The sequence below is a fragment of the Prosopis cineraria genome, unplaced genomic scaffold, assembly GCF_029017545.1.
Source record: "Prosopis cineraria cultivar Desert tree isolate PC_DT_omini unplaced genomic scaffold, ASM2901754v1 PC4, whole genome shotgun sequence".
Taxonomy (NCBI): Eukaryota; Viridiplantae; Streptophyta; class Magnoliopsida; order Fabales; family Fabaceae; genus Prosopis; species Prosopis cineraria.
In genome coordinates, this window is record NW_026555335.1 from 3,830,162 (window position 1) to 3,844,845 (window position 14,684).

Below are 14,684 nucleotides of genomic sequence, written 5' to 3' on the forward strand. Positions count from 1 at the left end.
TAAATATTTTATTTTTACTTTTATTTTTTTTAATCAATTTCATTTCAATCTTTTCTAGCAAGACCTTGATAAAGTTCAAGGCTCAAGTTTCTAGACGAGATTTGAGTAGCAAAATCCTGAGTTGGAAATTCATCATCTGTACCTATTCAACATAATTTCAGTTATCACCAAAAACAGATGTTTACATTTTCAAATATTTTGGACATTATAGCATTATCAATTTACAAAACGTTTTTTAAATGAAAATTGAAACTGAATCCAGATAACGTACGATGTGTAACACTAATAACGAAATAAAAGCACTAATGTCTCAAGGACTAGGGCTTGTGAATATTGTTGGATGGCAAAATTAATCATCGTGCGAACAGCCCAAAAGCATAATTTTAACGGGCTGTTCATTTCTCAAGTGAAAAGGGGCAATTTCTGTTCTCCTGAAGCATACGAAATGATACTTCTTTTGAGTGGCGATATATAGTTCGCCCCCCAAAAAGCTGCTGCTCGCAATACATTCAAAGGTCCAAAATCAAATGAGTAAGCTTTTTGACAGCTCTCAAGGATCGCCATCATCATAATATTTGCTGGTTTCCTCTCTGTTTCGTACCTCTTCAATAAATGTACCTGTAGAACCACCCCCTATTACCTTAATGATGCACATACAGGTTATAGTAAATCCAACATTCGATTCTAAACATATCTGTCATAAAAATCAATATTATTCAGCAAATAGATCTAATTATCAGTGCAAAGAAAAGCAACTTCTTCGGTCACACCATTTCTTGAAGTAAATTGCCTATATCACCACGTGAATAGATGATAATACCATCAAGATTGGTCACCTTGCCTGAAGAAACGGATAGTGTGGGGTATTAGGTATACGATCAATGGGTGGCCGATATTTCAGAGCAGGGAACCAGGACCAGATGGAGCCTACTTTTGTCGATGAATCTGATACATTTTCCTATATTTGACTTGCAACCAAGGAACATTTTTTTGATCAAATGTACACCTAAATCAAAATTTTCTTGATGGAAAAGATAATACCAAAGAGAAGCAATAAGGTATGCACACAATGACGAGATTGAACGCCAAACACATTTGAGTGCTAGGATGCTCTACAACATCTAAAACAAAATACTCCCTACAACTCTTCAAGAGGCTCTAGAAAAGATGAAATTTGAGGCCTAAGGGAGGCTTCGAATTAGTTGCTCATCCCATCTCAGGTTCATTCTACCACAGATGATACTACAATTGGTCCCTCCTTCCAGTTTTAGCATTGTCATAAAGACTGATCAAATGATACATCCCAGGTCTGAGGGTATGGATCAGGTTCGGGTAAGTAGCACCACAAATTCAAAGGAAACTGGTGAGTGTGTGTTTGATCTAGGTTGATAAAGAAAAACTAGTTCCCTGACAGATAACTATAATATTTAGACTAGTGACGAGCGCTCTAGTAAATTCTACTAATTCATAAAACGGATATAAGTTTATATATCATCAGAGCGAAATCAGAAACATAACCAACCTCGCCAATGTCATTGCCCAAAGCAATGCCTTCTGCAATAATTTTCGAAAGAGTGAATGCATCTCCAAAACCTAAATTAACTCCTTGACCAGCAAGAGGATGGACAGTGTGAGCTGCGTCTCCAATTAGTACCACAAGCTTCGATGCATAGGTGTTTGCATGCCGTAAGGACAAAGGAAATACCATTCTTTGAGATGCTAATTTCACTACTTTAGGAGGAATTTCGAAAAGCTGATTGGCTGAGGATGTTGAATCCATTTTAAGCCAAGAGAAAAAGTTACCGGTTTCCATTAAGCTAGAGTTAGGATGAGGACCATAGCCATAATCCAAAGCACAATTGACATCCTTCACAAAATCATCACCATTCATTGATTTACGGTGGTCTGACTCTGATGGGCTCATGGTCCAAACAATATTGCTAAACTGGTCACCAATAGGCAAAAGTGCAATTGGACCAGAAGGTAGAAATCGTTGCCATGCACAATGGTTTTCAATGGAATGCTCCACTGTACAGATGATTGCATTTTGTGAGTAGTTCCATTCGGTTGTTTTGAATCCTGCTAATTCCCTAACACGTGATTTACCTCCATCAGCCCCAACCTGCAACATTATCATCTAAGTGATCAGACGCCAAATGATTTATATGACACAGCAAACTCAGACAGTTGATGATATCCAGTACAAAAATTAGCATCATTGTGCAACCGGTTGTATCGGCGTATAACACATTCATATGGAAGTTCAAATTACCACCAAATTTGCATATATGCTACTGCCATCACTAAGTTCTAGCTTTGCTAGATTCCTTCGAGCTGAAGATGACGCTCTTGATGATGTATTCTCAACCACTGTAGATGTCGAGCCTGGTTGCAATGTCATTGAAGTTAAGCTCAATGGATAGATTGTTTTCTGAAAATCAGCAGCCTGTCAAGGAGTTCGCTGTTCTTAGTTGAATGTACTATCAAACCAAATAGTGAAAATTTTCATCTATGAATTTTTTTTTAAAAACAATTTCATTCATATTTAATAATGTAACACTAAAAATTCCTGATGGAAATCAAAGCAGAAGCTAAAAGATAGGTAGACTTGGTGACTCGAATCCTAACATCCCAAGCATCTATGTAAACTATACAGAAGCAGCAAACATAAAAATTCCAAACACACCAGGACGCAACACTTCTTCACTTCAGGTGCTAGCTAGTTTACCATCCAAACTCAGCAATTCAGTACAATATTTACACAAATAAATAGAGACAACATATAAAATTAGAATCTCTACTAAACTCCAATTACTGGTTGAAAATATCATAACCTATAGATGATAATGCAGCCCTTTTTAACATAAATCTCATGAATGAAATGACACTTCTCTACTTTTAACGCTTTTAGCACCAATTTGTCTGTATCAATTAATGCATATACATTGATTGTGCAAATGTGCACAATCGGTAACATAAAGAACCTCTGATTAGGAACATTACCCTAGCAGTATACAACATATAACAACCATAATTGTGCAGCTCTATACCTCTATGCATAATAATAAGGCATTATGAAGCACTTTATTCTCCACCACACACCTGACCAAAGAATTTTCGCGTTTAGTAATAGATAATGTATGGAGAATGTTTACTTTTACACACATCTACCCCTACCCTAGGACTTCTTTGTTTACATCTCTTGCATCGTATCTAGTATATCCTAAGCCAGTATAATCCCAGACCTGCAAAGAGACAGAAGAATGCATCAAATTTAAACTTATTCCGGAAGAAGATTATTTTATAAAAAAACATAATGCAAAATGAAAGAGAAAAACCTTCATCCACAAAATTTAGGTTGCATTCCATATCTCCAGGTAATATATATGCATCATAATGAGTAAGAATATCACTTAGTAAAAGATAACGTGAACCAACAGGGGTTGGGAGTGACAAACCAAGGTTTGAATCCTCGCTGGAACAGATACCCACATTTAGTGCTTGACCATACCTCAACAGGATTGCCTCCAATAGGAGGGAGCAAAGATAATGCAATTCTACCATAAGCAGTACCACTGGGTCCTAGGACACAAATCCTGTTTCTCTTTAAATGGATGGTGTGCTTATGCTTGTACATAGTCAGTAAAGTGAAAATCACTATGCCATTTTCTATATTTATAAAAATGAAGCGAAGCATCTTGGTCAATTATTCAGCAATATCAATTATTATTCAGTGGATATCAATCATTCATCTAATGATGAAAACTAGCTTGGAACACTATTCCTTTTCCCTAATCATTAATCAATGGCAACCGCACCCTGTCACAACAGGGCAGAAAAATACTAACTAAATAAATAAAAATTAATGATATATGATCATTCTCACAACAAAAATAGATAGTGAACCTTCTATGATATATAATTAATAAAAATAATAACATAAATTTATTTATCTGATTTTAGTTTATGTAACGAGAATAAAGTCAGTCACAATAATATATTGCATTGACGTATATGCTAGTTTGCTTATATATATACCAGTTGAGATGATACTATTTGATTCCAAATAGTTAAAACTACAGCGGCTCCTGTACATTAGCACGGAACCTAAGATAAGCTGCGTTGTTCATAGCTTATAACTTTTATAGATGTATTGATATTGATGGTTATGAGTTAATAGTTTGTAGGCATGATAAAAATTTATTCAATATCCAGCATTGATCAGCTCATGACCATGATACAATAATATAGATAACAAAGGTAACTCTGGTAAAGACACAGAAAACAAATACCTGCATTCTATCAAAACTAGCATGTCTGCTTTGCTCAACATATTGCCAGGCACCAGCATCTGGAAATAGACAAATTATCAAGGGTCACTAAGCAAAGCTCAAGTTTTCGTCCTTCATATACAAGCATGAATCCTAGAAATTTTAATGCTCCAACCCCATTTAAAGCAAGAGATTTTTACCATTGCGTTGAAAACAGTAAAAAACATGCATTCTTTGATATGGTTTAATTTAGATGCAAGAGAACCAGTCAAAGTCAATGCCAACCAGCCAATTCAACAGTGAACTGCTCAAATAAACCCAGTTCTGCAGGCTAGGCCAGTCCTCAAATCTCTTGCATTTAAGATCTCATGAGAAAGAAACTAATCTTACTTAAAAATAATTACTGATAGCTGCAAAAGTGGATCTATTTTTCTTACACATGATGCCTCAAAAAAATGTCATGCATTTATCCAAAGCATGATCAACAAGTGGCAGATGACAAAAATGGTGATACAACAAATAACTATACTTGTGTACTATCAGCACGCATTCCAAAAATACCAGGCGATAGAATCATGAGCAGGAAGCTGAACTCATGAATGCATCCCATGAAATGCAAAGATTGAAAATCATTACCACAACTACTGCAAATTCAATATGGCTAGATACCTCGGAGAAAGGATATAGTTGCAGGAGTTACAGTGCTAACTCTTGGATCAGGTGGATCATCCTTCTTGATGAACAAGTTACTCGCCAGTGCAGGATTGCTATCAATAATAGCAACATTCAGCTGCTTTGTCATTGGCAGGCTTGCTAAAAAAAAAAAATGACAGTAATTGGCCCAAGTCTGAAATTTTAATGGTTTTGTGCCAGATAAGAAGTAATTATCTTTCACAGCATCAGCAACCAGGTAAATGTCTGCCTTCATTTGAACAGCTAAACATATTTGCCAAAATTTTGCTAAGTGCAATCATTCTTTTACTAGCCAATAATAAGCATAAACTTTATGTCTGTCAAAGAAAGATATGACAATACAAAAAATGCATGCAAAGATCCACATAAATTTTACCTACCCAAGAAACAAGCTAGAGCCAATCCAACCATGCCTCCTCCAACAATAGCAATATCATACTCTTGAAAATTATTGCTGATAGTCAGCTTCTTCTCATGCTCCTACAAATTTTTGAAAAAAGTGCTATTTCCATTCATTGTTCTATTAAAATGAGAGAAATTATGAAAATGAAAAAGTCTATAAAAATAAACTGCAACAGAGAGATAGTAATAGCCAAGAGCTATAAATATACTACAATACATGACATTTTACAACAGTGAACAGAACGAGGAAGGCAGATAAGAAAACTGACTCTTAAAATAGTGAATAAAGAATTTATATCATCACAAGCTGTAATTTTGACACCAATTATGTTGTATACGAAGAGGAGAAGTGATCTTTCAACTCTGGATAGGTGATCTTTCAATTCTCCACGCATAAGCCTTTCATTCCACCCTCCATAATTAAGAGACAATTATGAACAGGGGAAAAAAGAAAAAACAAGAAAAGAAAAACTCAAAATAGTAAACAATGTTAGAATTCATTAAATTGAGCCCCAATGAAGAAGGACTAACCACCATAATTAAATGAAATTACAACTTCCATGCAAAACCATTTTTCAGCATTCCATTCTATGCACCTGTCAAGAGACTACTTTATATATCTCAACCAAAAAAAGAGACTACTTTATACCTATTATCTAGACTAACTCACTTTTGCCATTTATTACCTATAAGTATTATATGAGATAAGGCTCCAGATCATTGAATTATTAAATGCAGTAGTCCTCACTCTGCTGGAAATCAATTTTTACTGAGGCATATTGAATTGTCAATACGATGATGATATTCATTTTTTCTCAAACAGATGATCCATATAGGGAGTACAAAGATTTTTTACAAAGTGAAGTCACAGAAATTAATCCCACGAGGCCAAGTTTTTTCCCCTCAAGATGATATAGAAAAAAATATGATTCCCAAGTCGATTTATCGAACTATCAATTTTTTTTTTTTATCACGTCTAAATGAAGCCGTTTTGTAAGTTTAAGCTAGTGAAATGCAATTAAAACAAATAATTCTAGACTACATTGCGCAATCAAATAATACCAAAAAAATAAAAAATCAAAGAATGCAAGAAGCAGTGATGTCAGGGATAGTTATTTCCTTACATTGGAATGTTTTCCACTCAAAGAACCAGCAACTTCAGCCACCTCTGTACAGAAGGACTTTTTGGGCACATTCATCCTAGAGATACTCGTAACAAGCTTCCTCGCAAGCATCCTGTTAGAGAAATATCTCTGTTACATCCAACAAAGCATAGGCAATGCAATTTGAGAAAGAAAGCCCCGTCGCTTATAAAATTGTAGGTGCCATTTGCCAATTAGAAGCTAAAAAATGCCCTACCCGTAAAACCACCAATAAAGGGACGACTAAATTAAAATTTGCTGCAAAACGACAAGACTCGAACTTGGCTTAATCCTCATGAGGTGAATCTCATACCTGTTCATCCTTGGCAGAAGGAAAAATTGGCAGCTTATTCAGAGAGGATGAAACAATTTGGCGCCTGAAACAGATTATTTTGGCGGATCAAGTTGAAGGAAGAATTGAGATCGAGCTATGGCGAAGACGGCATGCGCAGGACACGGAGTGGGCAAAAGTGCATGTTGCCGGTGGGGTTGAGGAAATATGTTCGATCGAGATTAGGCAAGGAGTGATAACTGAACTTCGCGGCTATGTTAAAATTCTTCCCTGCACTGACAATAACTAATAAGAGTATAAAAATGCATAAAATCGCCATTTAATAGTAAATTTGATCGTCATTTTGTTTAATCGCACACCTATCCTCAGTTCTGAAGAACTTCGATTTTGATCCAATCCAACCAAGCACTGACATGTTAAAAATAAATTTTTCAGTTATTTAAAGTTCTTCATAAATATTAAAGGCTTGCGTTGTAAACTTTTATGATTTCTTTTTTTTTTTTGCCAATATAAATCTTCATGCATGGTGTCCTTTCATTTTGCAACATGTAAATTTGAGAAATGAATAGTATTATTTATGAATGAGATATAATTAGTTAAAAATTGTGTGTTATGCATATTAAATAAATAAGACTCGTTATAATTTTTTTTATGTATATTAATGATAACGATGATTATTGTTCTGCTAATTTGGTTTATAGTGTATGTAAATACGACTCGTAATAAATTTCTTAAATTTCTTGATTCTTGATATGCTAATGATTATTTTTCTGCTGATTTCGGTCCCTCGTGCATGGTCAGAACATAGACCACGTCACTTTTTGGATGGCTGCATCCCGCATATGTCGTTTTCGAATTCGTAGACAATTGAGAGTTAAGACTACTCAGTATGATCATCCCTATCTTGACACATTTATTTCCAGCAAAACATTTTAATTTGAAATTATAAATCTAATTCCCTGGGAGTTTACCGGCCCTTTGTATATATCTGTATGAAAAAAAACACACTTTCCTTTCATATCTATTTCTTCTCAAATCCTTTTATATTTTTTCCTTCTATATCTATCTACTTGTAGTCTATAGTTGTGGAAGCTTTAATCAATAAAATAATACTGTACAACGACGAATATAGGCTTATTGTAATTTAATCCCTCTTTTTAATAATGAAAGTAAATTTGAGTTCCAGCAGGTCAAATTTTAAGAAGAGTAAGCGGCAGACAAGGGAGCAAAAATGGAATCAATTAATAACAGCACAGTTGAAAAAACAGCTTATGATTCATGCACACATATACCTGTATTTATAATATATATATATATATATAGATAGATTTCGTTTGCTTATTAAAATAAAATAAAATAGAATGAATTAAAAAAATAAAAATAAAATAATCACATGAGATAAGTGAGTGCATTTATAAAAAGACAGAGTAATTTAATTTATAAAGTTGAGAATTATAATTCATAAAATTTTTAAAGGGTGTAATGATTCTTATATTTATAATATGTATTAATAATTTTTATCATATTTATTATAAGAGAAAAGATAATTAAATTTATTTTTATTTTAATTTTTTTAATTTATTTTATTTTATTATATTCTAGTAAGGGAACATCACCGTAACGTTTTGCGTTAGCTTTGGCAAGAACAACAGGTGTTGTCGTGTTGAATGCTGACGGTGAGGTGGCAATCATCATCCCGGGGATAACTTTTCTTCTTAAATTACCCGAGACACGTTCTGTTTTCTATGGACCATTTGACTGACATTACAGCGAAGCATATTCGATAAAAAGGCACTGTTGGGGCCCATAAACAATGAAACACCCGAAAGGGAGAGATGGGTGTGTGTATGCATCTTTTAATATGTTTTTTTTGGACCAGCGATCTTTTTAAAAATTGAATGATGAATGATTGCTCTTTTTACCCCCCAAAAATAAAAGAGATGAAATGATTGCTCATTCAACCCCATGGATTGAGTCAAATCGTGAATTAATCAAATTTGATCGACGCTGTGACCCTGAAAAGGAAATAGGAAGGCAGGTTCCATCCATCGGGCCTCACATGTTGCCTTCCCATTGTTATGGACCCTCTGGCTCCATCTCTTTCCCTTTCTCTTTCTCTGACCCTTGACTTTCACTTTCCCCGTGTTTTCAAAAGCGCATGGTTCCACTGAGCTTCAACAAAGTGCTTTGGAGCCCCCCATTTGAGGTCCCTCTTTTACTGCTCTATCCTAATTAATTTTCTTCTTCTAACCTGAGATGGGGGAAATTTCATCTTGCCCTTTTCTTTATGTCTTACATGCACTTCCTTAACGGATTAAAGTATTATTTTATTTTACTTCCAATCATCTTTTATCTGTCTCTGAGTTTTGGTTCTCTTTTCAGCTATGCCTTTATAATATAAACAAGTTCCTTTCTTTGCTTGAATGGCGGGGTTTCATTGCTCCCTTGTATTCCTTCCTTCATTCTGTAGCCTTTTCTCATCCTTTAGCGAATTCCCTTTTGCCTTCTTCTTCGCTTTTTAAAACCTTTTATAGTTTTTTATATTAGAATTTTGCTGCATACAACCACATGCATGTTCTTATGTTTGTCTGATCTGGATTGGATCACAAGGATCTTTGCTGTTTCCCTTTTTTTTTCTACTTGCGGAGAGGACAAGCTGGGGCGGTTGAGTACTCGGTTCTCTTCGGTTTCAATCTTCTAGTCCTCGGGACTCATAGAAGAAGTAAAACAGCAGAGAGGAAGAAGGTAAGCATCTTTACTTCTTTGATTGCCTGATCTGAAGCCACGCGCGATACTTTCCTTATAGGTGTCAATTTTCTCTTTGATTCTGATTCGAATTGGGTGTTTTTATTTGTGGTTGATAGGGCTTGAAACTTGAAAGGACAATTTGTCAACAAAGTCTGTTTCATTTGTTGAATCCAAGACTCCGATTTGCCTGTTCTTAGTATTTGATGTTTTAATTATGCAACTTTGTGTTGCAAAATTTCAATACTCTGACAGTCTTGATGTTCAAACAAGTTACAATTGATGGTATGAGCACAAGCTTGTAATTGTTAGTGCTGGTTGGTTCCTTTTACTATTGAGGTATGGCCGGTATAGATGTTACAAGGTATGCTCATAGTCCTGTGCACAAGGCCATCATTTTGAAGGATTATGCTGGCCTCAAGAAAATACTGGGGCGTCTTCCACAACTTGGTAATCCATCTAACATTCGCACTGAAGCAGCTTCAATAACTGAGGAAGAGAAGGCTGATGTCATTTCTGCTGTAATTGATCGGCGTGATGTGCCAAATCGTGATACCCCTCTTCACCTGGCTGTAAAACTTGGTGATGAAGTAGCCACTGAGATGCTTATGGTGGCTGGGGCAGATTGGAGTTTGCAAAATGAACAGGGATGGAGTGCCCTTCAGGAAGCTATATGCAACAGAGAAGAGGTTATTGCCCGGCTGATAATCAGACATTATCAGCCTTTGGCATGGGCAAAATGGTGCAGAAGATTGCCTCGCTTAGTGGGGACCATGCGAAGAATGAGAGACTTCTATATGGAGATAACGTTCCATTTTGAGAGTTCTGTGATTCCTTTCATCTCAAGGATTGCACCTTCGGATACTTACAAGATTTGGAAAAGGGGAGCAAATCTGAGGGCAGACATGACTTTGGCTGGTTTTGATGGTTTTAGAATTCAGAGATCAGATCAGAGCATTTTATTCTTGGGCGATGGATCTGAGGACGGGAAAGTCCCTCCTGGGTCACTCTGCATGATCTCGCACAAGGATAAGGAAGTAATGAATGCTCTAGATGATGCTGGCTTTCCTGCAACTGACGAAGAAGTTAAGCAAGAAGTGGCTGCAATGTCTCAAACTAATATATTCAGGCCTGGGATTGATGTTACCCAAGCAGTCCTTTTGCCCCAATTGACTTGGAGGCGACAGGAGAAAACAGAAATGGTCGGTCCTTGGAAAGCCAAGGTGTATGATATGCACAATGTAGTTGTAAGCATTAAATCTAGAAAGGTTCCTGGTGCTATGAGGGATGATGAATTATTCACATCTAGCAATGAAAATGAGACAGAGAGTGAAGAACTTAGTGACATTTTGACAGAGGATGAAAGAAGACAACTGGAAGATGCATTGCAGTTGGATTCAGCAGAAATGAACCATGAAAGCTGTGAGGAGATCATTGGTCATCGCCACAGTTGTTATGAACATAGGGATATTCCCATTGAAGATGCTAACAACTATAAAAATGGAGAAAATAAGCAGGACAAGAAAGGATGGTTTGGTGGATGGAGAAAGAAGGATTCTAAACATGATGCACAAAAAAAGATTGCTCCGCCAAGAAGTTCCCTCTGTATAGATGAGAAGGTGAGTGATCTATTGGGAGATTCTCCTTCAAGGAATCAGATTAAGCCAGGAAGACATTCTGTTGAGATAGCTGTAAGGGGTGATGAGCAACGGAAGAAGAAAGATGCCAGAGCTACTTCTACAAATTCTGATAGCAAGGGTCATGCAAATCGTGAAAGTGAGTACAAGAAAGGATTGAGGCCTATTCTGTGGCTTGCCCCAAACTTTCCCCTCAAAACTGAAGAGCTACTGCCATTACTTGACATTGTTGCAAACAAAGTTAAAGCAATTCGACGTTTAAGAGAACTTCTCACAACAAAACTTCCAATGGGAACCTTTCCAGTAAAGGTATGTGCTTGTAAGCTCCTTCAATTTAGGCCTGTCATTATAAATAATATCTGGGCACAATACATAGAAAATATTTCTATTATGCATAAAAATAGAAGAAATGATAAAAATATATAGAAAAAAGGAAGTTGAGAGGCAGGAAATAATTGTCTTAGTATATGGCATGTGATATCTTTTTTCAGCTTCTGTAGACAGTAAATCTCTAGAATTTGATGTGTATATACTGAAAAAATTTGCTTGTGGCTCATCTTAAACATTATGAGTGAGATAGGAATCGATTATAAATTGACAGTTTTTGGTTGCTCTGCTTTTCTAGAAATAATAACCGTTGCCAGGTCTACTCTGATGATGCATGAATTTAAATTTTGTTAGCATTGCTCGATCATTTTCATTTATAAATAGTTTGAACCTGCCATTTAGAAATAAATAAGTTAGCAGTTCGTCCATGACAAGTTAATGGTTAATGGTCCTTGGTGTTCAAATCTGGGCACTCGAATATTTGAGAATAGGCGTTGCTTCTGATTTGTGAGGTTACTGTGTGGAAGTGTGCTTGCATGATGGCACTGGTTTTGTGTGGATTCACTGGTGCAACGCGATTTTGTTTTGAATTGAACCTAGGGCATCTGCCCAAATTGTTACCGGCCTCCTGAGCTTGGTCCCCAGAAGCAGTTTTGTGGAATTTGTTTCCTGTGTTGAGAGATGGGAGAGCATCACTGGTTTGTTACTTCTCTGAGTCAGTTTTTTGTTTTGCTGTTACTTCTCTCATGGAGGGCGCCTTATTATCTGCCTGTGTATCTTTCTTTTCCTTCTTTTTGTGAAGGCTTCTTTCATTACAAAAAAGAAAAAGAAAAAGAAAAAGGAGAAACTATTGACTCTGTTATCTTGAGTCAAACGCACCGAATAGCTCTAGCTGTTACTGTACTATGCTAGAGAGTGATAACAATTACTGCTGTTACCATCTTCTACATCTAATTTGATTTTATGTTTTAAAATTTTCTTTTTCATTTGAGAGAAGTTATTAAACTCCCAAGGATTTGCAGAGTAAAATTTTTTCTGGTTCAAGTTCATAGAATGTTGGGTTAGCTGTCTGCTAAGTGTCTGGTTTGACGTGTGACGTGATTTCAAAGGCTTGACTAGTGCATTATAGAGTTGAGAGTCCTATGCTTGTTCTATGTCAATGATCAGAAAACAAGTTGTAAAAGTGTTGTTGAAGTCTTCTATAGAAACGCAAAATTGACATTACCAGTCACCATGGCAACAAACATCTTCCCTTTTCTTTTCAGTCCAATATCCAAATTGCTGTTTGGGAACTTGAGTTCTCATTTGGTTTATTAGGTTTGGTTGATTTGGATTGTTGGCCTTGAACTGAAGCTTAGTTATTGTGGATGTAAAGGTGTAAATGATGGCTGTGTATTTTTCAACCTGTTATCTCAAGTCCTGGGTATCAGAGAAATCATTTCACCCACCAAAATCTTCCTGTTGAAAAGCTTTGATCGAGTTAATATAAATCATCTGACTACAACATTCCTTTTCTTAGTAGGCATGGATGTGTTTGCCAATATATAATTTAGATTTTAAGTGTTGATAATTATATCGAGTACAAGCCCTTTTGCTTCTGAAAAAAAATAATGTAAATATTTTAAGTACAAGTACTGATAGGGATCCCAGCCTCAAGGATTGTGCTTCGGTTCTTAAGTGTATTATTGACTAATAAATCTTGCATATCTCCGTACACTTTGCAGATCTTCTGACTCGTGGCCTGAACCCTCATGTTATGCCATCTTCAACCTATTAGAGCTAGCCAGGCTGTAGGTTTTTGTACAGGTTCATCTGATCAATATAGTTATTGAGATGATTGATTCATTTGTATGGTTAAAACACACACACAATATATATAGATATATGTTTATTAATTATTAATCAAGATACAATCTTAGCAACTTTCTTTATTGTTTGATCAAACAAGATGTTGAAGTCCTTGTACTGCAGTAATCCTTGCCACCTACTTCACAGTTCACACTAGAACCACAGCTACAATGCCTTCCCTCTTTCTTGCGAGTAACTTAAAAGAGATTTTAAGCAACCATGTTTATTGGACTTGAGTTATAAACTTCCATCGTATTGTAATTTTTGTTTTCAAATTTTGTTGTTTTTTCCTTTTCATTTGTAAGTATATATTGTAGTAACTCACAACTCATTCATCACCCGTGCACATTCAGGTTGCCATCCCTGTGGTTCCCACTATCAGAGTATTGGTCACTTTCACCAAGTTTGAAGAGTTACAGCCATTAGATGAATTTGCAACACCCCCGTCAAGTCCTTCTGCTACAGGCCGTGAGAGCCCTGCAGTGACACAGTTCTCAGCTTCATCTTGGTTTCAGTGGATAAAGGCTCCTTACCATCGCCCCAGCTCATTGGCTGCAACTAGTTCGAGCAGTAGCCGGATAGAAAATATTCAAGACCCATTTGCAATTCCCTCAGACTATACCTGGATCACTGCCGAAGCGAAGAGAAAGAGGATGCAGGAGAAGAATAAATCAAAGAAAGGAAGAAGTCATAGCTAATGATTTCATGAGTAACCTCTAAACTTTGGAGGAAATGCTTCCAAACGGCAAAAAGTGTTTCTTCCAAGCTCAACAATTGAAGTGTGTAATATGGATAACCATTTGGGATTATTTTCCCCTGTATTTTTGGGGAGGGGAATGGGGTTGTGGCATAGGGAAAGATATTGTGATTCTTGCTTCATTTGCTGAACATTGTAAGTTTAAATCATAGATTTGTTTACTCTTCTTTTCAACATGTGACAGCCATTAACACAGTAGCTTTGGGCTACTTTTGTCAGTGTGATTGGGTGCTTTTTAAAAACTATTTTGATATTTTCACTTAAATTTGTTGATGTAAATAAACTGAAAGCCAGCTTTGGGTTCTTTGTATCAGAATACTTTGCCTTGTCTGACTATCAGAGCAATAACTTCGTTCTTAAAATCTACTGCATTACTTCCTTTTGAGTTAACTGTTGTCTCTCTAACTTGACCTTGAGGGCGCTGTGCGCAACTCGGCTTGATATTTTGTGACGTGTGAATAACTTTACCAACGGGGTTTAAGTGTAATTGAAGTAGTTAATTTTTTATGATATAGCAAATTTAAGTTCAAATCTCTGCAAAGAGAGATACTTGCATTTAATTATGATATA

The 14,684-nt window shown here is 36.1% G+C and overlaps 2 protein-coding genes across 3 annotated transcripts; one reads left to right on the top strand and one right to left on the bottom strand.

The window, feature by feature from the left end:
• Positions 1 to 180: 180 nt before the first annotated feature.
• Positions 181 to 7,263, bottom strand: LOC129309443 (uncharacterized). 2 transcript variants are annotated; one of them, XM_054951024.1, is made up of 11 exons: positions 7,160 to 7,263; positions 6,822 to 7,075; positions 6,491 to 6,602; positions 5,345 to 5,444; positions 4,941 to 5,084; positions 4,293 to 4,351; positions 3,178 to 3,245; positions 3,051 to 3,102; positions 2,273 to 2,446; positions 1,523 to 2,122; positions 181 to 618 (listed from the first exon to the last, which is right to left on the bottom strand). In XM_054951024.1, the coding sequence occupies exons 2-11, from the start codon at positions 6,827 to 6,829 to the stop codon at positions 403 to 405; spliced, it is 1,533 nt and encodes a 510-aa protein (XP_054806999.1). In that variant the 5' UTR covers positions 6,830 to 7,075; positions 7,160 to 7,263; the 3' UTR covers positions 181 to 402. The 2 variants fall into 2 exon arrangements, with proteins under 2 accessions (XP_054806999.1, XP_054807000.1); XM_054951025.1 differs by having other exon boundaries at positions 6,822 to 7,070; positions 7,160 to 7,243.
• A 1,548-nt stretch (positions 7,264 to 8,811) lies between these two features.
• Positions 8,812 to 14,447, top strand: LOC129308733 (uncharacterized). Its single transcript, XM_054950065.1, has 4 exons — positions 8,812 to 9,006; positions 9,411 to 9,545; positions 9,665 to 11,491; positions 13,711 to 14,447. Exons 3-4 carry the CDS (start codon positions 9,887 to 9,889, stop codon positions 14,053 to 14,055), a joined length of 1,950 nt encoding a protein of 649 aa, XP_054806040.1. The 5' UTR covers positions 8,812 to 9,006; positions 9,411 to 9,545; positions 9,665 to 9,886; the 3' UTR covers positions 14,056 to 14,447.
• Positions 14,448 to 14,684: the final 237 nt, after the last annotated feature.

What these genes read in the sequence shown, in the direction of transcription:
- LOC129309443 (XM_054951024.1), bottom strand. An exon ending in CTAGTTTTGATAGAATGCAG is followed by an intron (nt 3,246 to 4,292) that starts GTATTTGTTTTC and finishes GTCTCTTTGCAG; the next exon opens with GTCTGGGATTATACTGGCTT. An exon ending in GTAAACAAAGAAGTCCTAGG is followed by an intron (nt 3,103 to 3,177) that starts GTAGGGGTAGAT and finishes TTCTTTGGTCAG; the next exon opens with GTGTGTGGTGGAGAATAAAG.
- LOC129308733 (XM_054950065.1), top strand. Translation starts at nt 9,887, where the DNA reads ATGGCCGGTATAGATGTTACAAGGTATGCTCATAGTCCTGTGCACAAG. An exon ending in TGGGAACCTTTCCAGTAAAG is followed by an intron (nt 11,492 to 13,710) that starts GTATGTGCTTGT and finishes GTGCACATTCAG; the next exon opens with GTTGCCATCCCTGTGGTTCC.